The 25848-nt window shown below is 38.0% G+C and overlaps 1 protein-coding gene across 1 annotated transcript in view; it reads left to right on the top strand.

Annotated features, from left to right (window-relative positions):
* The window catches only part of FRAS1 (Fraser extracellular matrix complex subunit 1), a 461949-nt gene that overhangs the window by 296319 nt on the left and 139782 nt on the right, over positions 1-25848 (top strand). Inside the window, exons 27-30 of the mRNA XM_032149306.2 lie at positions 61-331; positions 4379-4463; positions 7684-8010; positions 21459-21612. Of these exons, the coding sequence (XP_032005197.1) occupies positions 61-331; positions 4379-4463; positions 7684-8010; positions 21459-21612 (837 nt within the window). The remainder of the gene's footprint in view (positions 1-60; positions 332-4378; positions 4464-7683; positions 8011-21458; positions 21613-25848) is intronic.

The raw sequence follows: 25848 nt of genomic DNA, 5'->3' as shown, positions 1-25848 counted from the left end.
AAAGTGACCTAATTAGTGAAGGTACCACAAGCTTGACCTTTGGATTCATATGTTTTTCAGGCAAAATACACACCCCTAGTCTTCGTGTGAATGGTTCCCTGATCCTCCCAATTGGTTCAATAAAGCCACTGGATTTTTCCCTCCTGAATGTCCGAGACCAGGAGGGTAGGGTCGAAGATCTCCTGTTTCATGTTGTGAGCAGTCCCACCAATGGTCAGCTAGTGCTCTCAAGAAATGGCAAGGAGGTTCAGCTGGACAAGGCTGGCCGTTTTAGCTGGAAAGATGTGAATGAGAAGAAAGTGCGTTTTGTGCACAGCAAAGAAAAACTCAGGTGATTCTGTGTTCCATTGTTTTCTTCCTGCCTCCTTTCCATCATTGCTTTTCCATTCCTCCACCCTGTCCCAGCGTCTTTCTCAATAGCTAACCCTTCTCATCTGGGGAAGATCAATACTCCACAAGCCCAAGTGCTCTCAGCTGCCTGTCATCATTTCCCTGTGATTGCTCAAAGAGCATGCATCTGTTAGAGACATTTTCATTTTCTCACGTAATTATGGGTAATTCTCTGATGCGACGGAAAAATCCCTGGTACAATTACTCAGATTTTTGGCCCAGCAGAAACAAAAGTGGTCATATACCTAGATGTTACAGCTGCTTCTTCAACATTGGGGCAATATACTGGGAGTGGGCGGAGAGAGAGAGGATGGAGCACATGCTTTTCAAGGTGTTGTATGGTCTCTAGGATTTTAGAGTTGGAAGGAAACTTAGAATCACAGTGAACTTTTTATTATCCACATTATGGAATTAATTGTGGTTAATTTTTAAGCCTGATCCAGTTTTCCCCTGATGCTTAGCACACTTCTGGCTGCCTTCCCCACCCCAGCTGACATATGCTTCAGGAATGCAATTGAATGTTAACACCAACCCAAACAAATATAGCTATATAATTAGCAGGGTAAATCTACTCCACAGAAGTCAGAGAGTGCCCCCCAAAGATTAGCCTCTTGGATTATCCTTCATCCTGCCCTGCTTCATTAGTGCAGATAATTCAGCATAGACTCTATGTATAAACAAGGAGTTGAAACCCGTGGAACAGTGACAAGGACACAGTGAGGATTTTCCACGGTCAACACTAACCTTGAGGGTTGGTTGGTTTTGAGGTTTGGGCTGGCAGATAGGTGAGGAGAAAAGTAGATGGCACTTTCTCTATTGTAATTCAGAGGTGATGATGCCAGTGACCTTGGAAGATCATATTATAGGAATAAGAACTACTGGCATTTATGGAGTGCTAACTTTGAGCCAGGCATCATGTTAGGCACTTTACATGAACTATGTATCTCATGTTGCTAGTCTACAGATAAGGAAACTGAGGCCTCGATAGTATAGGTTATCTTGCCCAAGACCTCTCAACATGTGTGTGCAGAGCTGAGACTCCAAGCCAAGACTGATTCCACAACCCATGCCTTTAGCCACAATGATTTCTGCCTCCCTAATATACTAGGAACAATCATCATGCTTCCATCCTCAAAGGACGAAAGGTCACTTCATAGAGAAGTATTGCTACAGAGATGGAGCTTAAAACTCTGGTGTTTGATGCCATAGACTCTTCAAATTCCTACTCTATATTCTGCATTCATTTTTACTATAAGTATTATTTGAGACAGAATCTCACTCTGTCACCCAGGCTGGAGTACAGTGGCATGATCTTGACTCACTGCAACCTCTGCCTCCCGGGTTCAAGTGATTCTTGTGCCTCAGCCTCCTGAGTAGCTAGGACTACAGGCACACACCACCATGCCCAGCTAATTTTTGTATTTTTAGAAGAGACAGAGTTTCACTATATTCGCCAAGCTGGTCTCGAACTCCTGACCTCAAGTGATCTGCCTGCCTTGGCCTCCCAAAGTGCTGCAATTACATGCGTGAGCTGCAACACTCAGCCTATTCTTAAGTATTTCTATCACACAGACACAGAAACACAGAGCTGTACAACTCCGTATAGTAGTCACTTTTCTTGCAGTCACTTATGAAAAGCGTAAAGCTTCATAGAAAACCAAGGTCAACCCTCTTGTCTATTTAACATCTTTAACCTCTCATCACCTATTTTTTTGTGGAATCATAGCTTCGTACCCCTAAATGGGACAAAGAATGGCAGTTTAGGAAATCCTCACAGTAGTCTTTTTGGGGTACCCATTTTAATACTGGATTTTCTTTATCCAACAAAAGAAAGAATGAGAGGTATAGTAAAAATTCAACAAAAGAAAGAGTGAGAAGAATAATAAAACGAGGTTGGTAGAAACCCATGGAAAATAAGATTATTAAAGTCTCTGAAAAATACAAAACAAAAGGGCAACCTGCCACATCAGTTTGTGTTGTGTTTTGTTTTTAACCATGAAGACACTGACAATGATTCTTTAGGATTGGATTCCTTTGGGATTAGAATGCTTCTGTGGAGTAAAAGACAACTTATAAGTGTAGTTGCCATCACTGGGATAAAGTGGCATTGCTGATATACTGAACACTGTCATTGGAACTTCAGTGCCACCAAAAAACACTTACCCCTATTTGATAGGAAGTACCACCCTTTCTTTGTTCAGGGGTAGTACTCTCATCAGTTAATAAAATAAGGCATTATTTAATAAAATAAATTTTTTTAAATGATAAATTATTTTATTTATAATGCTGTATTTTATTAATTGATGGAAGTATCACCCCTGAACAAAGAAGGGGTGGTACTTTCAATCAAATAACAGTCATATACTGAACACTGTTAATGGAACCTGAGTGCCATCAAAAATCATTTTTAAAAAACTGTTTTTGTCTTCCCTTCTCTTCTGTCCTGGAAGACAGTCCATCAGTTACATTCTCTTGAAGCCTGAGGTGGTGGTGGAGAGGGACAGGACTTAAATGGGACAGAAAATCAAGGGAAGATAGAAGAGAAGAGAAGAGAAGAGAAGAATCATTTTTTAAAAAGCAATCAGGTTTATTGGGGTATAATTTGCATTCAATAAAATCCCCCATTTTGAAGTGTATTGTTCTATAAATATTAACAGCTGTATACAGTTTTGCAGTCTTGTGACCACAACCATAGTCAATATGTAAAATAGTTCCATTACCCCAAAAGTCTCCTTTTTGTAGTTGCTCCTTTACCCCCAGTCACTGGTGACCACTGATCCATTTTTACTGCTATAGTTTTGTGCTTTTTAAAATGTTAGGTGAATGGAATCAAACAATATGTAGCCTTTTGTTTCTGTCTTTTGCCATAATGCTTTTGAGATCCACCTACATTCTTTCATGTATAAATAGTAGTTCCAAGAATAACTTCTAAAGAACTTTTAAAACAATGGTCCCTTTAATAGACTAGAATTCAAAAATCCCCATAATGCAGTAGTCCTATGTCTTACCAGCCAGCAGCGAGTTCTGTGCTTGGTTTGGCGTTGAAGGTGGGTAAGTCTTATCTTCCCTTCTAGCAGTCTCTGAAGCTGCTTGAACAACGGCTTATTTTATTATTAACTGGGACGCTTTGGTTGCAAGTAATGGAAGTAAACTTGAACTAGATTAGCAAAAATGTAAGGCTTGTTATAACATTGCAGGGGTGGCTCAGATCTCAAAGGCACCAAGGGCAATTGTGCTCCAGGACAGTCTGGAAGCAAGGACTGGGAAGGGGAAGCAGGAATCAACTCTTCTGTCATCCCTGTGTCTCTTTGCTTATAGGCTTCATTCACTTCTCTCTTACACACAGGCTTGTTCTACATAATAGACTCTGGTTGTCCTGTAGTCGGATGCTGAGACTGACTGCTGGCTCTCGGGCCAGTTGCAAATCGCCAGGGAAGAATCAGCCATCCTTCCCTAGTCTGTCCACAATGACTATGAGTAGGCTGGTGGGGAGTGAGGGGAGATGAACAGCCATGTAATACAGACATTGCAAACATTGTTACTAGGGGCCCACTCACATGAATTGGGCAGGAGTTAGGAAGAGCATTTGTTGGGAAGAGGGAATCGTGGAGAACTGGTCAGAGGCTGTAAAAGATTCCTTTTAACTCTTCAATTTAACCATTAGCCTACAATATATTACTAATCTGCCTTGGCCTGACAACTAATTTTTCAGCTTTTCTTTATTCAGTTTAGAAAGATAGGAAACAAAATGGTTACATAATTATTATTATTGTTATAAGGAGATTTAAGAACACAGTATTTTTACCTGAATCTTACTATGCTCATCTTTATCTGATAGTTTTTCTTTATAGTATGAGTATGACATTACTGCAGCGGTTTGATCCAAATTCTTACCTACACATAACCTGAAAATGTTTTTAAGCCTTTTCTGTCTAAAGTCTAACGTAATGATTGTATTTTCTTATTCCTTTCTTTGGGACTTCTTTAGGAAAGGTTACTTTTTCCTGAAAATTAGTGACCAGCAGTTCTTCTCTGAGCCACAGCTGATCAACATACAAGCATTTTCAACACAGGTAATAAAAATGGCCACGTAATTAATAATTTTACATGCCTACTAGTTCTCAAGCACGAAATCCAGGTTTCCTGCAGATTTAATGAAAATGATTGCATTAAATTAATCTAGTCTTGGTTTCCTCTTGAGATGCCACTGGAGTAATTTTTAGGATTTCTGGGTAATAACAACAGCAGCAACCAAAATTACTAATACTTCTCCAGTACTTAGCGTTATAGTCTAAGTGTTTCACGTAAGTAACTCAGTTAATCCTTATGCCAATATTATGAGGTATCATTGTCTCCAATTTACAGACAAGGAAACAAAGTCACAAGAAGGCAACATAACATGTCTATGGTAATATAGCTAATAAATAGGGAGTCGATGTTTGTGCCCAGTAAATCTGGCTACAGAGGCGGTGTTCTTAACCGTTATATTATGACGCCTAACCTTACTATACTAAATCTGCCAGCAGCCCTTCCAAATAGTTGGCAGGGTGCAGTGGCTCATGCCTATAATCTCAGCACTTTGGGAGGCCGAGGCAGATGGATTGCTTGGGCCCAGGAGTTTGAGGCCATTCTGGGCAACATGGCGAAACCCCATCTATACTGAAACAAACAAAAAAATACAAAAAATTATCTGGGCCCGGTGATGCATTCCTATAGTCCCAGCTACATGGGGAGCCGAGGTGGGAGGATCACCTGAGCTCAGGGATGTTGAGGCTGCAATGAATGACAATCATGCCACCATGCTCCAGCCTGAGCAACACAGTGAGACCCTGTCTCAAAAAAAAAAAAAAAAAAAAAAAAAGACTGTCTTTATTTTTAGGTAAAGGAGTTTGTTTTATCTTTCTCTAGTATGTGGAATTTGCAGCAGTTAGAGAATATTATTAAGGATCTACTTAAATGAAGTTCTAGTGTGCCAGTATGGCCATCAACAAAACACAGACATAAGGAAGTCGTGGTAGATGCTATAAAGCTCAGTGTGATGGCCCTTCAAACTCACCTCTCAGCATTTATCTCCGTCAAGTTTACTTATGGGTCCAGAATACATATAGTTGTAGCTGCTCTAGGAACTGGGCTTGAGGGATTGAAGAGCCAAAATGTGTGAAGAATAGGGAAATAGGTATATTCATATGTTATGAAAAGCAAGAGAGTGGAATATTCTCCTGGGGAACCAAGTCCAGCTAAATATCCAGATCTCAGTATCATGTTTTTCATGATTCAAGGAAGGACACCAGACAATTGTTTTTCGTCCGATGTTTTTATATCTTTGGTCCAAAAATGAAAGGATCATGGATAACAACATAGACTTGAAACAGCAGTGGCTGCAAAATGGTATTAATGCCCAGTTCACCTCTTCTTGATGGTATTATCACATCAGGGATAAATTGGAGTTTAATGATTTGAAAATGATCCTAAGTTAATTTGATCTCATGGGTGAGCAAAATCTATAGATTTTGTTTTAATTAAAGCTAAAACAGGCTGGGTTCAGTGGCTTATTCCTGTAATCCCAGCAATTTGGGAGGCCGAAATGCGTGGATCACCCGAGGTCAGGAGTTCGAGACCAGCCTGGCAAACATGGTGAAACTGCGTCTCTACTGAAAATACAAAAATTAGCCGGGCATAGTGGTGGACACCTGTAATCCCAGCTACTCGGGAGGCTGAGGCAGGAGACTCGCTTGAACCCGGGAGGCAGAGGTTGCAGTGAGCTGAGATTGTGCCACTGCACTCCAGCCTGGGCAACAGAGTGAGACTCTGTCTAAAAAAAAAAAGCTAAAACAGGTGATCTCTGTAAATTTAGGACAGAGGGCTACATCCAGTCTTACAACTTACTGGTTTAGATGTTTCTCAGTCCTTACACTCAGAAACTTTGTTTCTTCTTTTTGTTTGGGCTAATAAAGCTACTCCAGTGAAAGGCCAAAGGTAGATATTGCCAAGTCTTCCTAATCTGGTGAGTTCCCATGGTTCCCCAAGTGTTGCTTGTGTGTTTTCCCACAATCAAGTGAGTAAATAAGGAGAACATTTAATTTTATTTATTATATGAGAAACTTTTATCATTTTAAGTCTTTAAAATGGAATTTTAGAAAATAATTTTAACTTATTTTCATTCCTTTAAATTTCGGCGACATTGCAATATGCTCTTGAGCCTCTCTGAGATTTTCTCATGCAAGTTAATTTGGTCTTTTCCATTTGTGGATTTTGACATCATCTTTGACTTTTCCTCTTTCAGAATAGGAGGGGTCACTCTTTCCCATGTATAGAATCACAGCTGTAGAATTCTCACTTGAGAATTCTAAAAACTAACTATCATCTCATTTCCCACTATGTAACTATTATAATGATGTACTAGACATTCCTTTAACAGAGATTGTAATTTCCAGGAGGCCAGGAGGGTGCTAGGGTAGTTTTAAAAGAAAGCCATTTGGATTAAAGAAAGCAGTGTGTTGAGAAAAGTCCTAGATGGTTCTACTTCAAATGATATGTTTTTAAAAACCGAAATAATATTTTCTTTGGCTTCTGGCCTCAATTTTTTTGAGTGAGTTTTTTTTTCTGTTGTGGTTCGTTAGCTTTTGTCTTTATGAAAGAACATTTTATCTGCTTCCTCAAGTTGGTGGGAGGTAACCTGACAATCCTAGGAAAAAGATATTAAATTTTACTATATTAACCTTGTCACATGAATTAGCCAGGTGGTTGCCTTACTCACCTAGACCATAATCTTGGCAGGCTTTATAACCTGAGTTGGGGTGGGGCTCTGTCAAGATTTGGATGAGAAAACTGAAGAAAATTACTGGGAGGGACTAGAAACAGCACAGCGAGCTCACAATGAAAAAGCAGCCTCCTCTGAGTCAGTACACCACAACATGGCCTGGAGTGAAGTGTGTCCTCCCAAAGGCAAGTCCAAAAATTTCATACCTCTTATTAGTCTCTCTTGGGATATAATGTAAGTCAGGATAGCAGAGAAATTAGAGATTTAGAAGCTAGCAGCTCTCACCAGTTGTCTCTCAAGTCTTGAAGTGGCTTGATAAACCTCTAGAACCCAGAGGTGTGAAGTAACCTTAGTTGTTGAGTTACTATGACTAACCACACCTCTGACGAATCCGTTCACCATGGAACAGTTTGGTGCTTTGCTAGAACACTTAGAGTTTCTCAAAAAGCATAGGAATAGCAATCAGGTGTCTAGTCCACTGGATTGTCCTTTCTTTCCCTATTAACTGACTCTTCTTCCCTTCAACTCCACAGGCCCCCTATGTGCTGAGAAATGAGGTTCTCCACATTAGCAGAGGAGAGAGGGCAACCATCACCACCCAGCTGCTTGACATCCGAGATGATGACAACCCACAGGATGTGGTTGTTGAAGTAATCGATCCTCCACTTCATGGCCAATTGCTTCAAACACTTCAGTCCCCAGCAGCCCCTATCTATCAATTCCAGCTGGATGAACTCTCTAGAGGCCTTCTCCACTATGCTCATGATGGTTCAGACAGCACATCCGATGTTGCAGTCTTGCAGGCCAATGATGGACACTCCTTCCATAATATACTGTTCCAAGTGAAGACCGTGCCTCAAGTAGGTGTCATTCCTAGAGTTACAGTTTCCTTGCACCTAGATGTGAACTTCTACTGTTTGTATGATTTTATGATACTCACAAAGTTAAGATATGGGTAGTCATTCATTTATTCAGATATAACCTATTATATAGAGGGCACTATATATCTTGTTAGGAGCACCCTTCATCTGAAAGACCTGTCCCCATGTTCTCTACAAATTGGGACACTTTTGAACCTTTTTTGTGGAGGTACTGCCATAAGAATGTGTTATTATCCACTAATCCTTTTGTCTCCTGCCTGAGCATAATCGTAAGAATCAAGATATTCCTCTTTTTATCTGCCCCTCAAAAACAGCTCATGAGGCCAGGTGCGGTGGCTCATGCCTGTAATCCCAGCACTTTGGGAGGCCGAGGCAGGTGGATCACGAGGTCAGGAGATCAAAACCATCCTGGCTAACATGGTGAAACCCCGTTCCTACTAAAAATACAAAAAATTAGCCGGGCGTGGTGGTGGGCACCTGTAGTCCCAGCTACTCGGGAGGCTGAGGCAGGAGAATGGCGTGAACCCAGAAGGCGGAGCTTGCAGTGAGCCGAGATTGTGCCACTGCACTCCAGCCTGGGTGACAGAGAGAGACCCCGTCTCAAAAAAAAAAAACAAAAGAAAACATAGTCATATAATCTGAATGAATCAAAAAAGATGAGTTCATCCATTCTGTTAGCTCAGCTAAAGTAGTATGAGCAAACTCTTTTGGTAATCCTAGGGATCTTTGCCCTAGGGAATAGGAGCCAATAAAGAGCATTGGGCCAGGTGCAGTGGCTCAGGCCTGTAATCTCAGCACTTTGGGAGGTTGAGGTAAGGGGATCACTTGAGCTCAGGAGTTTGAGACCAGCCTGAACAACATAGAGAAATCTTGTCTCTACTAAAGTTTTTTTTTTTTTTTTTTTAAAGTAGCCAGGTGTGATGGCATGCACCTCTAGTCTCAGCTACTCAGGAGGCTGAGGTGCGAGGATCATTTTAACCCAGAAGTTCGAGGTTGCAGTGAGCTGTGATCACACTACTGCACTCCAGCGTGGATGACAGAGCAACGCCCTATCTCTAAATAAATAAATAAATAGATAGATAAATAAATAAATAACATTTTTGCTCCGCCTGAGTCATTGGCATGCCACCTTTTTATGTTTTCGCCATATCCACAAGCACCTGTACTATTACTTAATATTTTTCTTTGTATCAACTTACTTTTTATTGTAGCCTCATCCTAATAAATAATACTTATGAAATCATGGGCTTAATGTAGAATTATACTTTTTTCTAAAATATGAAAATTAATACATAAACCATTCTATGACATTTTGTCCATATACTACTGAAAATGTTCTTGGATACTGCAAATGAGATGGCTTTCACACTTTAGAAAATACTGGGCTGAGCCATTGCTAGACCAAAGGGACCCGAAAAACATTTTCAAAACTAGATGATATTTCACTGGATGCCCTTTTCTCAGTTGCATCAAGAATGGCTCTTTCTCATGGTAGTAGATTGGGAAACATAATTCTTTTTTTTTTATTTTATTATTATACTTTAAGTTTTAGGGTACATGCGCACAATGTGCAGGTCTGTTACATATGTATACATGTGCCATGTTGGTGTGCTGCACCCACCAACTCGTCATTTAGCATTAGGTATATCTCCTCATGCTATCCCTTCCCCCTCCCCCACCCCACAAGAGTACCCGGTGTGTGATGGGGAAACATAATTCTTCAACAACCTTTTATTTCAAATATCACTGCCTACTGAGGTGTCATTAATGACTAGCTAGAGAGACTGATTTGTTGAGGACAGTTTAAAACCACTTGTCACTTTCTCATCAGTGATCACTCAAAATTTGCGATTGATCCGATTGAGCCTCATGAAGGTGAACAGCTGAATCTAATATGATCTGCTAGGTAATTTCTCAGTTTCCTGTCTCGTTATTTGCAGCTGCTGAAATCAGTGAAGGTGGCATAAGAGAGATGGGAGCGAGTGAAAGCTGATGATGAGATGGAGTTGGCAGATAGCCACCTTACAGCTCATCCTAATTATCACTCTTGCGATGGCCCTGGGAGATGAGGTTTAGTTCTGGACAGATGAAGTCTAGACAGAGAGAAGTTTTTGTTTCTTCCTTCTTGGTTTCTTTCCAAATGTTGTTAGAAGATTTCAGTGCCACCCTAGCAGCTGCCTTTCCTATTGTGGCTTCCATCTCCATGTTTGGAGCTCAGTTCTGTGTGTTGCACAACCATTTTGTGTGGAATGGCCCAAGATGGAAGGGCATTTCTAGGGTTTTAGCTGCTTTGACTACCAGAACAAAACCAAGAAAAATGGAAATTTAATTTATAAATAAAGCACAAGGCACAGAGTTTTGGAATCCTTGTGACTTGTGAGTCATGTAGGTATTTTCTGTGTCTGTCTGTGATACCTGAAAAGTGAATTTAAGTTATGCCCTGGGCCCCTTTTCATCCCTCTCTCCTGTATTGCTGTGATTACCTGCCCATGGATTGGGATAATGAAACCCATGACCGGAGCCTCAGCATCAGGATGTACTAATAATACATTTGACTGCAATATTGGCAATATTATACAAATGTATACTATTTTTCCTTTTAGGAATTCAAAATATTTTTTCCTTATATCTCTTTTACTGATCTTTACAATGTCTTGGGGAAGAAGATTAGAGCACAGGCTATGGGACCTTAATTTTTCTAATGGAAATTCTATTATGGGTGGAAGTTTTTTGTTTTGTTTTTGATATTAGACACTAAAGCTTGATGGGAATTATTCCATTTGATCTTCACGATCACTCTGTGATGTTTGTACAGGTATTATCTCTAATTTTCCAAAAGAGGAAACTGAAGCACAAAGAGGTTGAAAAACATTCATTTTCATAAAGGTACTTAGTGCTGGAGCTATGATTTCATCTCAAGTGTGTCTGCCTCCTACACTTAACCATAAGACTCTTTTCATTCTAGCTAGTATTTTTCAGTGTGTTGGTCATATATATTCTTATCCCCTTGATGGATAGAATAAAGACAGTAATTTAGTAATTTTCTCAATGTTCTATCCAAGCTGGGCCCCAAGCCTTCTGTAATCTTTCCTCTGAACTCACTGCGCCTTGTTACAAGTGAGAGTATTTATAATCATTAAGTCTTCTGGGCCCAAGAAGAAAATAATGCCTCAACTCTTATGGCTTCTTGTAGATGCATTGTCAGACATGACTGATTCATTCTAACAGCCATTAGTGAAGATGGGCATGTAAGTTCTTACCCCGTGGCTACCTAGTTATTAAACCTGGAGTGAGCTGATAGTTTAAATGGAATGGCCAAGTGGTTTGTGTTTAATTCCTAGTGAATAAATGTACGAATTAATCCTAGTATCATTCAACAGAAAACACAACCTGCCAAGGTGACTAGGGAGGGATAGAAAAAGGAAGCTCTGTGTGAACAGGGACTATTCTAGTCTTACTCCCCTGAGCAGAGCACGTTGTAGGAGTTCAGTACATTTTTTGTGTTTTTTTTGGATGGATGCAATGGCTTGAGTGAGGCTGGTGCCTGTGTTCCTGCCTTCCAATTCATCTCTTGCATCAGATGAGAAGCCCTTGGGGCACCTCTGCGAGAGCCCACCTGAGAATGGGTAGAGGAGCTGTCAGTTCAACCCTTGTTTTCCAAGTTCCACATCACTTCCCCCAAACTTAAGTTTTTATCTTTGGCCTGATAGTGAATAAACTTGACTGCCACCTCCAGCCTTATACTGAGTTGCTGAGGAGAAAATATAACCAGGACTGATGTTGAAACATGTTCTGTTGGGGGAAGGAGGCAAAAGAATTAAAACAGATTAAAAAGTAATAAAGAATGCGTTGCTGAACAGGCTTTCATTAATTGGGGGGATTACTAAACCCAAGCCTGCTGCAGATATGATTCTAAAGCAATTTGACATTTAATAAGGGCTAAAATGTGGACAGGGAAAGTCATACTTACTGGTGGGCTTCTGTCTACTGCTGGGGTTTCAAGGAATTGTCTTCTTTGTCATTAATTAAGATACCTCTGGAAATCATGCCTTTTTTTTCCACTCTGGCAATACATCTGATGATCTTTCCAAACTTCTTTGTTATTCTTTGAGCAGTATTTTCTGCAACTGGGTAATGCTTTAATGTCAAAAGTCCCCAAGTGTCATGCTAGGAACTGGATGGAAAATTCTATTGCTGAGAGTCCTCTCTGGCTGTTTATTTGTGGTAAGGCCTGTGTACAGATAAATAGCCCTGTGGTTTTTTCCCTCAATTTCATTAATGCCTACCTCTCATTTTTTGTCTTTCAGGGACACAGTTGGTTTGATAATCGTGACATTTATGAGAATTACAAATATCAATGGCATAAAAATGTCTATTTCTTATGAGTAAGAGCCTATATCATAAATAACTAAATTCTTGCTATATATGAGGGTTTCACCTTTTGGGGGGGGTTTGATTAGCTTTTTCAATTCAGTGTCTCATAAGGTGCATAATCAGAAAATGTTTCCTTAAATATACATATACTGGTTGAAATCTACATGGAACAAAGGTTCTATATTCTTGACCTGAAAGCAAGCTTCTGGGGCTCATACACATGTTGACAAACACAGAAACAGTCCAATTATCTTTCCCGCTTTCTTTATGCTGGTAAATTTCACCACACCACCCCACATGATCTTTTCCACAGTGTCCTATGAGATTAAATTTTAATGGCTATGGTATAAATGAGCTATTGCAAATTAGGGTATTTTTTTACAGAACAGGTAAAATTATAAGGTCACTGTTACGTTCAACGTTAGTCATTTTCTATTTAGTGAGGTTTAAAACTTTTATCTTGAATATTTTGGCCTGGGGTTAGAGTACATTATCATTTCAGCTAACGCTTCTTCATTTATGACTCAACCTTTAATTTTGGGGGGAAGTTTTCGTTGTGTTTGTGAGATTTTTTTTCTCCAAAAGATGGAGGCTTATGACATTATTTCTAGTTTGTAACGTTAATATTTTTATTTGTAATATGATATGGAATGGCTAAGCTTTATTACCATTTCTACATGCCTATTGTTCTATGAAATGAATTAGAAGAACTATTTAATTTAAAGCACTGTTTTAATCATGCCCCCAGTTTTACTTTTTGGGATTTTATTGCCTGCTAATGTGGTCCTCTGGAGGGTCTATAAAACATTACTGGGCAGATTCTTCAGTTGGTAATATAACTAATTTCTTGAACTGGCATGGATATATACATTATGTACAGAAAAAAACATATGAGGAGATAAAAAAAATTCAGAATGTCAGAACCATTGGGGAAATTAGGTTAAAATTTGGCTTTTTGGACACCTTAAATGTAGAAAAGATGATATATACCGTTCTATCCATCTCTTCTTGAATCTTCCCTGGACCCTCTCCAAAAGAAAACAATAAGAAACAAACATATTCATCATGATGAGTGGGAAGATTCATGCTTCTTCCTTTTTTCTGTTTTTTTAAAAAACCCTACTTTATTGAGGAATGATTGACATGTAAAAAGCTCTACATATTTAATGCATACAACTTGAGTTTGAGGATAACTATATAGACATGGAAGCATCACCACTATCCAGGTCTTTGACATATTCCTAACCTCATAAAGTTTTCTCCTGCTTTGTTTACTAATTTTATGTATTTATTTACTTATTTTTTGTGGTAACATAAGCTCTACTATCTTAGCACATTTTAAATATACTATATGGTATTGATAGTCATAGGCACTATGCTATATAGTAGGTCTTCAGGACTTACTTATCCTTTGTGTATCTACTGCAGGTTTTTCTTCGTAATTACCATAGGGGTTACATAAAATATCTTATAATAGTCTATTTTAACTGAAACTTTGTATGTTTTGACCATCCATCTCCCCATTTCCCCTTTCTCCCAGCCCCTTGCAACTGCCATTCTACTATCTGCTTTTATGAGTTTGGCTATTTCAGATTCCACATATAAGCAAGATCATGCAGGTTACTGTCTTTCTGTGTCTGGCTTATTTTGCCTGGCATAATGTCTTCCAGTTTCTTCCATATTGTGCAAATAGCAGGATTTCCTTCACTTTTAAGGCTGAATAATATTCCACTATATATTCATTTATCCATTGATTGACACTTAGGTCGATCCTGTATCTTGTCTATTGTGAATAATACTACAATGAACGTGGAAGTGCAGATATCTCTTCAACATACTGATTTCATTTACTTTGGATGTATATCCAGAGGTGTGATTGCAGATCATATGATAGTTTGTTTTTAAGTTTTTGAGGAGCCTGCATAGTAGCTGTACCAATGTACTTTCCTCCCACCAATGTATCAGGATTCCCTTTTCTCCAAATCCTCTCTAACCTTTTTTTAAGCCATCCTGACAAGTATGAGGTAGTTTTGCTTTGCCTTTTTCTCATGATTATGTATGCTTTTCATATACCTGTTAGGCATTTATATGCCTTCTTTGGAGAAATACCTATTTAGGTTTTTTCCCCATTTTTAAATTATTTGAATTTTTTTGCTTTTGAGTTGTAGGAGTTTCTTATATATTTTGATTATTAACCTCTTATGAGATATTGGTTTTGCAATTATTTTCTCCCATTCCATAGGTTGCCTTTTCATTTTGTTGATTGTTTCCCTTGCTCTGCAGATGCTTTTTAGTTTGACATAATCCTGCTTGTTTATTTTTGCTTTTATTTCCCGTGACTTCAGTGCCATATCCAAAAAATAGTTGCCAAGACCTATATCAAGGAGATTTTCCCCTATGTTTTCTTCTAGGTCTTTCACAGTTTCAGGTCTTCTGTTTAAGTCTTTAACCCATTTTGAGTTGATTTTTGTGTATGATGTAATTTCATTCCTTTGCATGGGATATCCAATTATCCCAACACTATTTATTGAAGAGACTATTCTTTTCTCCTTTCTTTATTTCATATTCTTTGCATCTTGTTGAAGAATAGTTGGTCATAAATGTGTGGATTTATTTCTGGGCTCCTTATTCTGTTCCACTGGTCTATGTATTTGTTCTTATTCCAGTACTATAATGTTTTAATTACTATAACTTTGTAATGTAATTTGGAATTAGAAAGTGTGAGGCCACCAGCTTTGTTCTTGCTCAAGGTTGCTTTGGCTGTTTGGGGATTTTTGTGGTTCCATATGAATTTTAGGATTTGTTTTTCTGTTTCTGTGTAAAATGCTATTGGAATTTTGACAGAGATGGCATGAAATCTGTGGATTGCTTTGGGTAGTATGGACATTTTAATAATATTAATTCTTCCAATTTATAAACTTGGGATATATTTGCATTTATTTGTGTCTTATTCAATTTCTTTCACCAATATTTTATAGCTTTCAATGGCATATCTTTCACCTTCTTGGTTAAATTTATTTCTAACTATTTTATTCTTTTGATGCTATTATAAATAAGATTGCTTTCTTTAATTTGTTTTTCAAAGAGTTTATTGCTAGTATATGGAAACACATATTGCATGTCGGTTTTATTTTACTGAATTTGTTTATTAGTCCTAACAGTCTTTTGGTGGAATCTTTAGGGTTTTCTACATATAATATCATGGTGTCTGTAAATACAGACAGTTTAACTTCTTCCTTTCCAATTTGGATACATTTTGTTTCTTTCTCTTGCCTAATTGCTCTGGCTGGGATGGCCAAAGAAGATACTTGATAGGATTTCAGTGTTCTTAAATTATTAAGACATCTTTTGTGGTTTAACATTTGTTCTAACTGGAGAATGTTCCATATGTGCTTGAGAAGAATATGAATTCTGCTGCTGTTATATGTAATATTCTATATATGTCTGCTAGGTCCATTTGTTCCATAGTGTTATTCAAGTCCTCGGTTTCTTCATTGATTTTCTATCTGGATGATCTATTGTTGGAAGTCGGATATTGAAGTCCCCTACCATTATTGCATTGCTTTTTATTTCTCCCTTCAGTTCTGTTAACATTTGCTTGATGTATCTAGGTGTGCTAATGTTATGTGCATATATATTTACAATTATTATATCTGCTAGATGGATTAACCTCTTTAACATTATATAATATCTTCTTTGTCTCTTGTGATGTTTTTTGACTTCAAAGCTATTTTGCCTGATATAAATATAGGCATCTCTGTTCTCTTTTGGTTTTTATTTGCATGGTATGTATTTTTCCATCCTTTCACTTTCAGCCTATATGTCTCCCTAAAGCTAAAGTGAATCTCTTTATAGGCAGTTTATAGTTGGATCATGCTTTCTGTCCGTTCAGCCACTCTATGTTTTTTTATTGGAAATTTAATCCGTTTACATTTAATTGTTGATAGGTAAGGACTTACCTATTGCCATTTCGTTGTTTTCTGACTGTTTTGTAGTTCCTCTCTTCCTTTCTGTCTCTCTTGCTGTTTGCCTTTGTGATTTGATGATTTTTTTTTTGTAGCAGTATGTTTTTATTTATTTCTCTTTATTTTTTGCGTATCTACTGCAGGTTTGTTCTTCATGATTGCCATAAGGGTTACATAAAATATCTTATAGTAGTCTATTTTAAGATGACTAATTTATCTCCAATTGCATACAAAACTGTTTACTTCTCCCTGGCCCTCACCATTTTATGTTACTGGAATCACAATTTATATCTTTTTATATCATGTGTTCATTTAAAAAATTTATAGTTATAGTAACTTCTAATACATTTTCTTCTAACTTTTATACTAGAGTTAAAACTGACTTACATATCACCATTACAGTGTTATTCTCACTTTGATTATATTCTTAGCTTTTCCAGTGAGTTTTATACTTTAATGTGTTTTCATGTTGCTAATTAATGTCCTTTCATTTCAACTTGAAGAATTTCCTTTAGCATTTCTTGTAAGACAGGACTTTAGTGGTAACAAACTCCCTCAGCCTTTGTCTGGGAAAGGCTTTCTCTCTCCTTCATTTCTGAATGACAGCTTTGCCTGGTAAAGTATTCTTGATTGGCAGTTCTTTCTCTAAGTGTTTTGAATATATCATCTCATTCTGTCAGAAAATGACAAGGTTTCTGCTGAGCAATCCACTGATTGTCTTATAAGATTCCCTTGTATGTGACAAGTCACTTTTCTCTTGTGGCTTTCAAATCACAAATCACAATTCTTTGTGATTAACTTTTGAGAATTTGATTATAATGTGTCTTGGTGATTACTTCTTTATGTTCAGTCTATTTGGAGTTTCTGTGGGCTTCATGGATCTGGATGTTTCTTTCTCTTTACAGATTTGGAAAGTTTTCTGTTATTTCTTTAAATAAGCTTTTTGCCCTTTGCCCTTTCTCTGCTTCATTTGGAATTTCCATAATAGGTTATATTGGTTTATTTGATGGTGTCCCATAAGTTCAGTAAACTTTGTTCTTTCTTTTTTCTTTTTGTTGTTATTATTCCTCTGACTGGATAGTTTCAAATGATCTGTCTTTTGAGTTCATGGATTCATTCTTCTTTTTGATGGAGCTTGCTGTTGAAGTGTTCTATTAAATTTTTCAGTTCAATCATTGTATTATTCAGCTCTGGAATTTGATTTGTTCTTTTTATGATTTCTGTCTTTTGTCAAACCTTTAATTTTGTTTATGTGTGGTTTTCTTGACTTTGTTTAGTCATCTACTTTTCTTTAAGATTGTTGTGCTTCTTTAAGATGTCCACTGTGCTTCTTTAAGATGTCCACTGTTCTTCTTTAAGATGATTATTTTGAATTATTTGTCAGGCAGTTCATAAATCTTCATTTCTTTGGGGTCAGCCACTGGAGCTTTATTTTGTTCCTTGGGTGGTATCATGTTTTCTTAGTTTCCTTTTTATGTTTCTTGAAGGCTTGCATAGCTGTGTTTGCATTTGAAAAAGTGGTTACCTACTCCAGCCTTTACTGCCTGGGTTTGGGAGAGAAAGACCTTTACTAGTCAACCAAACTAAAGATCTGAAGGCTTTCTCAAACTTTTTCTCTGGATGTGCCTGTTTCACTCCTCTTGTTCCCCCTTCAGGGGAAGTCTTACGATTTTGTGCCTTCTGTTGATCCTGCACCATCAAGCAGGCTGCTGAGAGCCTTTATTTTCCTCATGTCAGTTTCCTGAAGTAATCAAGGTTGCATGCCTTCTACCCAGTTCAGCAGAGTCAGGGGACTGTTGATGTGTATGTTTGCTGTCTGCATGGGCTCATGTGCACCATCTGAAGAGCCTGAATGTACTCTCTTCAGGGGAGTGTGGGGTGCTGGCTATGGGAGGGGGTGCATGGAGTCATGGGGTACTTGCTTGTGTGTGTATCTGCAGGTGAGGTATCTTACAGGATTTGTGAGCATGGCTCTTGGTGGAGCCCATTAGCTAGTTAGTATGATCTGCAGCTGTTTTTTGAGATCCACACAATGGTTACTGTAAGCTTCTGCTTCTCTTCCCTGTTCCTTACTGTCCCTAGACAGCTGTGAAGACATATTAATCCCCTCAGTGTTCTGGATGGGGTGAGACAGAAATGGATCACTTAGGCAGCATCCCACAAGGCTGGGGAAGCTGGGCACTCACTTCAATCTTACTTTCCTCTGTAGGAGAAATTATGGGCTGAAGTGGTCTCTCTTGGCCTTGAGTTGTGTGTACTTGGAGGAGAGTATTAGGGTAAAATGAAACTGTGTTTCTTACCCTCTTCAATGCATCTATTGTTGATTTTTTTTTTATTCCACTGGGGTACTGGAAACTTTCAGCTAGATCCCAGGCTCCTATGAAGGTATTGTCATCTGCAGATGGTTGTGAAAATTAGTGTTCTGTGCAGGTTTTAGAGCTGGAACCTCTTACTCTGCCATCTTGCTGATTTCCAAGAATTATACTTCTTTTTCTTAGTGTTATCTGTTTCTCCTTATATACTGCAAAAAAATCATTCAGAAATGGAGGCATATGTATTACCCTGTTATAGACATAAATATTCTAAAAGGCTCAGCTGTGAACCTTCAGGAGACCCACTCTAGAACCATTGTGATCTCTACCTTGGACCGTGCTTTTCATGCCTTCGTATGTCTGCACAGTTTCTGGGGATCTTTTCAAAGTACAGATTCTGATTCAGAAAGTCCGTGGTGGGACCTGAGATTCTGAACATCTTAATGAGCTTCCAGGGGCTGCTAGTCTCTGCACACTGAGTCACAAGGTGTATTGTCTTAAAAGTTACACTCACACAGGAATTATAGAGAATTGTGTTGATAAGTATAGCCAAGATGGAGATATAGAGGGCAAGCCATCTGGGAACATGTATTCATGTCACACTGCCTACTTGCTTAGAATCTGAAAAAACCATGTTGCATACTCAGTCTAATAAAGTGGTTGTTGGCATATGACTGGTCTCCATAACCAAAATCAAAGTTCAGTAGGCTGCTGCTATTAGAAAGATTTCTAACAATTAAGAAACCTGGGCCGGGCATGGTGGCTCATGCCTGTAATCCCAACACTTTGGGAGGCTGAGGCAGGCAGATCACAAGGTCAGGAGTTCGAGACCAGCCTGGCCAACATGGTGAAACCCCGTCTTTACTAAAAATACAATAATTAGCCAGGCATGGTGGTAGGCGCCTATAATCCCAGCTACTCAGGAGGCTGAGTCAGGGGAATTGTTTGAACCTGAGAGGCGGAGGTTGTGGTGAGCCAAGTTCATGCAATTGCACTCCAACCTGGGCAACAAGAGCAAAATTCTGTCTCAAAAAAAACCTGGGCCCAAGTATATCATGGTATACAAGACTGCTGAGTTAATAGAGCCTTTTCCCTCAGAATCCTGGTGATTATATACAAAAATTTTTTATACGTTTTTGATGTTTTATAAATAATATGCTATGTCAATTGAGAAAGGAGAATATTCTCTGGGATTTTGCCCCAAGCACCAATCAGGTTAGAAAGTGCCTTTGCTGCTGTTCTCGTGGGCACTGTTTGACTCAGCTTCCTGGTGTATATATGATGACAGTAGCCATCACTGACTCCTGAGAGGTGAGATGCTCAAGGGCCAGGTGAGCAAAAGAATAGATGTTGTTTTCTCTTCAGAGTATTCTTCTCCTGGGAGTGGTGTTTGCTCTGTTCCATTTATTGGCATATTTGAAAGCAATAATAATATAGAAAACCATCCCTTCTAAAATACCCTATGTTAAAATATCAGACTTGTTAATTTTTGAAGTTTGAAAACAGAACACTGGCAGCCTCCCTAGTCTCATTCTGTGGAAAATGTCAATTATGAGGCTTTGGAAGAGGGTGTGTGCCTTGCAAAGCAGGAATGGCAGCACTTTTAATGATATTAGCTTTAGTAATTAAAATGATTGCCTTCTCAGGAGTGCTGAATAGGTGATTCCTTCCAGCCAGCTACTCCTAACTGTTGTTGCTTCACTTTCAATTGGCCATCAGGTCCTGTCAGTTCTGCTTCTGTGGTGCTTCTAGAATCTCTTGCTGTCTACGATGAATTTACCATTGGATTTACCACTGCAATTACCCTCTCATAGGCCCTCATTTTCTCTCCCCTGAGCCATTAAATGGTATCTTTGGCTCTAGATTTATCTCAGTGCTAGTCACTTCCATCTCCTGCCATTGGAGCCTGTCTTTCTGAAACCTAGATCTGATCATCCCATTTTCTTCCCTGGAGACTCATGTTGACTTTCCAGTGCCTATGAGTTGAATTGAGACTTTTAGCATAGCTTTTATCTTCTACTAACCTTCCATAAGACAGTGTCACTTTTTATCTACTCCCCCACCTGGCTCTCTGAGCCCTGCTGGCACCAGACACTTGGGCATTTTATGAAATATACAGTGCATTGTCTTACATCTTTGCTTTCGCTTAAGCTGGGCCCTCTGTCTGGAATATGTTTCACCATGTCTCTACTTAGAAATCCAATTTTTTTATTATTCAAAATGAAATTATTTTTCTTAGGAAAATCTTCCTGAGGCTTCCTTCCTCTATTCTCCCACAGCTCCCTGCTCAAGCTTCTTATAGAGCATTAATCGTGAAGCATCCTAATTATTTATGTGTCTATCTCTCTCACTAGACTGTAAGTTCTGACATTAAGGTTTTGCTTCAGACATCTTGTATATATCAGGCCTTTAAAATGGAGCTGTCATATAATAGGCACTTAATGAATAATTCTTAAATATGGGTGGGTGGAGAGGATAGAAAAACAGGTTGATGGATAGATGAAAGAAAGAAATGGAGAGACTTAGTCTTTCTAAATAAGTTGTTGGTTCATGATAAACTAAAAGAAAAAGCAGGATATATACATATGTAAATATATAGATAAATATGCATGTCTACACATAATACGAAGTCTGTAGAGTGACTCTGAAGCTGTGGATCTCTCTCTGTCTTATTAGATGATCTTTAACAACAACAGAACTGGATAACTTATGTGTTTAAGAATTGATATATTCTTACTTTGCTTGGACCTAATTCTGCATTTTATTTTTATTTCAGAATGATAGGAGTCTTCAGCTTGTGGCTAATTCCATGGTGTGGGTTCCAGAAGGGGGGATGCTGCAGATCACCAACAGAATCTTACAGGCTGAGGCTCCTGGTGCCAGTGCTGAAGAAATCATCTACAAGATTACACAAGACTACCCCCAATTTGGTAACTATTTTTTCCTTTGTCATGGTTTCATCGTTGCATTCAGCAGTCTAGGGTTTGCTACTGTATAGTGCCATGTGGCAAGATTGCAATTCCAATGAACTGAGCTTTCTAATACCTTACAAATCCCCTCTAAAAACAGAATAATCATGATAGCTATCACACTCAACACATTTACTAGGTAGTGTACTAAAGTTTATAAACACGTTATATATAACACCTAAAACTTAAGTTTTAAAACAACTTCATTTTGTAGGTAAAAATACTGGGTAAAGTAGCTTGCTGCAAGTCACTTAACTAATATATGTCAGTTTAATTTCAAAGGTCAGGCTCTCAAACTCTGCCTTATATGTCTTTTAGAATATCACTAGACTTCTTAATGAGACTTAAAAAAAATTACATGAAAACATTTTTCAGCGTTCTCCAGTGTTACTTCTACTTCCAGCAAGATAGTCAAATATGAAAACCTGAGAAATTTACCATTATCATCACCCAGAAATGCTGGATAAAATATAACAAGGATTATAAGGTGTTCGTAGCTGACTTCCGAAGGATAGAGAGAAATCTCCGGGTGCCAGCAACAAAGAAGGCACTGAAGACCAGTTATTGCATGAGCTTAATAGCATAGCTTCTCCGAAAGGGGTTGTGAATGTCTCAGTAACCAGGGGCTTGGTACTTAATGTCCATGCAGAGACAGAGCATTGGAATTAAGATGCTGCATAAAGCCAGGACTCTGGAAGGACATGCCTTCAATTAAAGGGACAGAGCTCATCAGCACAGAGACATGGCAGAGAAATCTGCCTCTTTCTTGGAGTCAGAGTAGAAAAAAACAAAAAAATCCTGGTGAAAATTCAGAACTTTAGGCCTATTTCTCCGGTAAATCTTGGGTTAAATTAGACTATGTGTCTTGTCTAAGAAACCTGAAGCTGAGGTATTTTATGAAAATCAATCTCAGGCCAATGATACGTCTTGGGTTCTTTATTGAAACTAATAGACACTACCACAGAAGGCCCACTCTCTGCTAGGCTACACGGGATTCTCAGAAGCAACCACCAAAGCTCAGAATTTAAAATTATGGAATATGGGAGGAAACAGTCTGTAGTACCATAAACAAAACGAGCAAGAATATTAAAACCCCAAGAATTTCAAATAAAGTAACAGTCTTATAAAAACTATAAAATAAGCAGATTTAAAATGATTTAAAGACATAAAAGAAGGAATTGAAACTGTGTAGAGATAACAACATGATACAAAAATAAAGGAACAGGTAGATTTTTTAAAATAACTAAATTGATCATGTGAAAATGAAAATTATAGTCATTAAAAGTAAAAACTCACTTGGCATACTAAATAGCAGAGGAAGAATAATCTGTTTTTCCTCTGGGCTATCAGATTTTTTTAGTTATATATTTTCTGTAGGGAGGAAAAAAATTAACTTTTATTTAATTTAAAAATAATTCCAATGTCCACAAAGACATCGAAAAGCCATCTAATCGAGAATTGGTATTATAATTATAAAACAGTCAGTCTAGCTGAGATGTCATTTGTTATAGCTATGTAACCTTGAAAAAGGCAGGTATAAGGTCTTGTGCCATAGGTTTCTCTGAGAAGTTAGGCTAAATCATTAAAACAACATGGCACATGGATACATATGTAACAAACCTGCACATTGTGCACATGTACCCTAAAACCTAAAGTATAATTAAAAAAAAAATTTTTTTTAAAAACATTTAGACTAAAAAGTTGCAAAAATAGTACAAAAGCTCTTGAATACCCTTATCCTCCCCTAATGTTAACATCTTATAACTATAGAACAATTATTGAAACTAAGAAATTAACACTGATATGATACTATTAATCAATTCGTAGGCCTTATTCAAATTTTGCCAGTTTTCCCATCAATGCCCTTTCTATGACCCAATCCAGCATCTCAAATTACACCTATTTGCCATGTCTCCTTGGTCTCCTCCAATCTGTGACACACACTTCCTCCGTCCTTATCTTTTATGGCACTGACTCCTTTGAAGAGTGCTGGTCAGATATTTGTAGACTGTCAGTCAATTTGTGTTAGTCTGAGGATGATTTCTCATGATTGGGTTAAGGTTGTGCTTTTCCCCCTTTCTCAGTGCATCATCAGGATAATCTCACTACATCTTATGACAGGTGATGTTAACTTTGATCACTTGGTTAAAGTGGCGTCTACCAGATTTTTCCACTCTAAAGTTACTATTTTTCCATTTGTAATTAGTAAGTTTCCTGTTCTCATCGTACTTTCAACTACTGATTTTAAGCTAGATATTTTTAAAGTCCTTTTCATCTCTAAAAATCTATGACTCTTTTGATGTATTAAATTCTCTACCTTTATCTTCATCAGTAAAAGACAAAAAATTAAGCCCCCAAATTTCCTAGAAACAACCCAATATTCCATTAAGTCTTAAACAAAACAATGCTGAATTAAATGTTTTTTAAGCAGATAAAAATTTGCCATTTCAGTTTGATAAATATCACATAGGCTTTATTGTGATGCTTTCCTGCTGTAACTCTTTTAATTAACTTCTTCCTATGAACATGATCTTTCCGTGTATCCAGAGCCCCCATTAGTAATAATCTAATCATGTTACCTAGAAACCATTCAAGAGTGAAATTGGTGGTGGGAACTAGAAGTCCACTTAATACAAATCTGCTTGCATCTATCAGTCCCAGTTACGTAAATTTGTGAAGACTTTACCTTGTACTCCCTTATCACTTAAGAAAGTTCAAAATGGACTTTGGGCTTTTTGTGAAGAGCTGACGCCTTGAAACAGAACCAAATGTAAATTTTTTGTATAGTACGTGCATGAAGGACCTGAGTTTAACCACTTGCAGACTCACCACCGTTTTCAGATACAAACGTTCCTCAACTTACACCCTGTTAAACTCATCATAAGTTGAAAATATCGTTAATTGAAAATACATTTAATACACCTAACCTACCGAACATCATAGCTTAGCCTAGCCTACCTTAAATGTGCCCAGAATATTTACATTAGCCTAGAGTTAGGTAAATCATCTAACATAAAGCATGTTTTATAATTGTTAAATATCTCATGTAACTTATTAACTACTGTACTGAAAGGGAAAAACAATGGTTTTGCACCATTTTAACTTCAAAAAATTATAAGTCAAACCACTGGAACTCAAGGAGTATCTGTATAAATTTAGACAACTTGATTAATACTTGTATCCGTAGCTACTTACTTAGATTTGAGAGTAGATATGATGAGATGGTTTTAATGAAGTAACTTGAGAATCATTTGAAGGAGAATCTGATTTAACCTAATGCATTGGCAATTCCAAATTATTTATCATAATGTAAGATACGTTAATATGCATGATCTCAATCTCAAAATAATTCATGGAATTCAAATGATATTCCAATTCTTAATACCTACTAAATCTTCCCTTCAAAATTATTGGTTAAAATATAGACTTCAGTATAAAGGAAATCCCCAACAGAGACCATTTTCTTTTTTTTAAACTTGGGTTTTCATGTTTAAAATATTATCTTTTTGTAGTCATATTATGATTAAAGCATAGGTCAGGTACTACAAAAAAAAAAAGGTTAGCTCTCACCCCTCTGCAGAGAATCCCACAATAGGTTGATATTTCTCCTTGTCCACTCATGGACTTGTCACAAAGTCACCTGTATTCAGCATGTCCGGTACTGAATCCTTCATCTTCCCTCCAAGCCCCTCCTCCTTCTGTATGATTGATGGCTAGTAGTGGCATCCAGTCATCCATCCCAATAGGTGATTCTCATTGATGCCTTCCTCTGTCATCCTTCACAGGAACATTTGTCAAGTTCCACTGCTCCCACTTCCTCAGTTACTCTTGCATCTGTGTTTCTTTACAGTCCCACCTCTGTTGTCTTAGTTCAGGTTCCCATCTCTCCTCTGGATTTGTCAGTAGTCTTATAATTGGTCAAACCATCTATATAAATGTTAGCTACTGTTGTTACCACTTTTATAGAATGAAGTCCAGCCCCTTTAACAAGACTTTCAACTCTTATAGGCTTTCTATATTCTGACCACATGTTGTGTGTTCTAAATCAATTCATGTCATTCACCTACTGGAAAACCCACAGTGACTCCCAGTTGCTTATGGGGCTAATCTTTGGGGTAGGAGCTGCATGTTGCCTAGCTTTGAATCCCTCCATTCCTGAAGGGCCTACCACAGTCATTAGTACCTAATGGGTACTCA

The sequence above is a fragment of the Hylobates moloch genome, unplaced genomic scaffold, assembly GCF_009828535.3.
Source record: "Hylobates moloch isolate HMO894 unplaced genomic scaffold, HMol_V3 SCAFFOLD_2, whole genome shotgun sequence".
NCBI lineage: Eukaryota > Metazoa > Chordata > Mammalia > Primates > Hylobatidae > Hylobates > Hylobates moloch.
The sequence above is the reverse complement of the archived record's forward strand: the minus strand, read 5'-3'. Positions and strand labels throughout refer to the sequence as shown.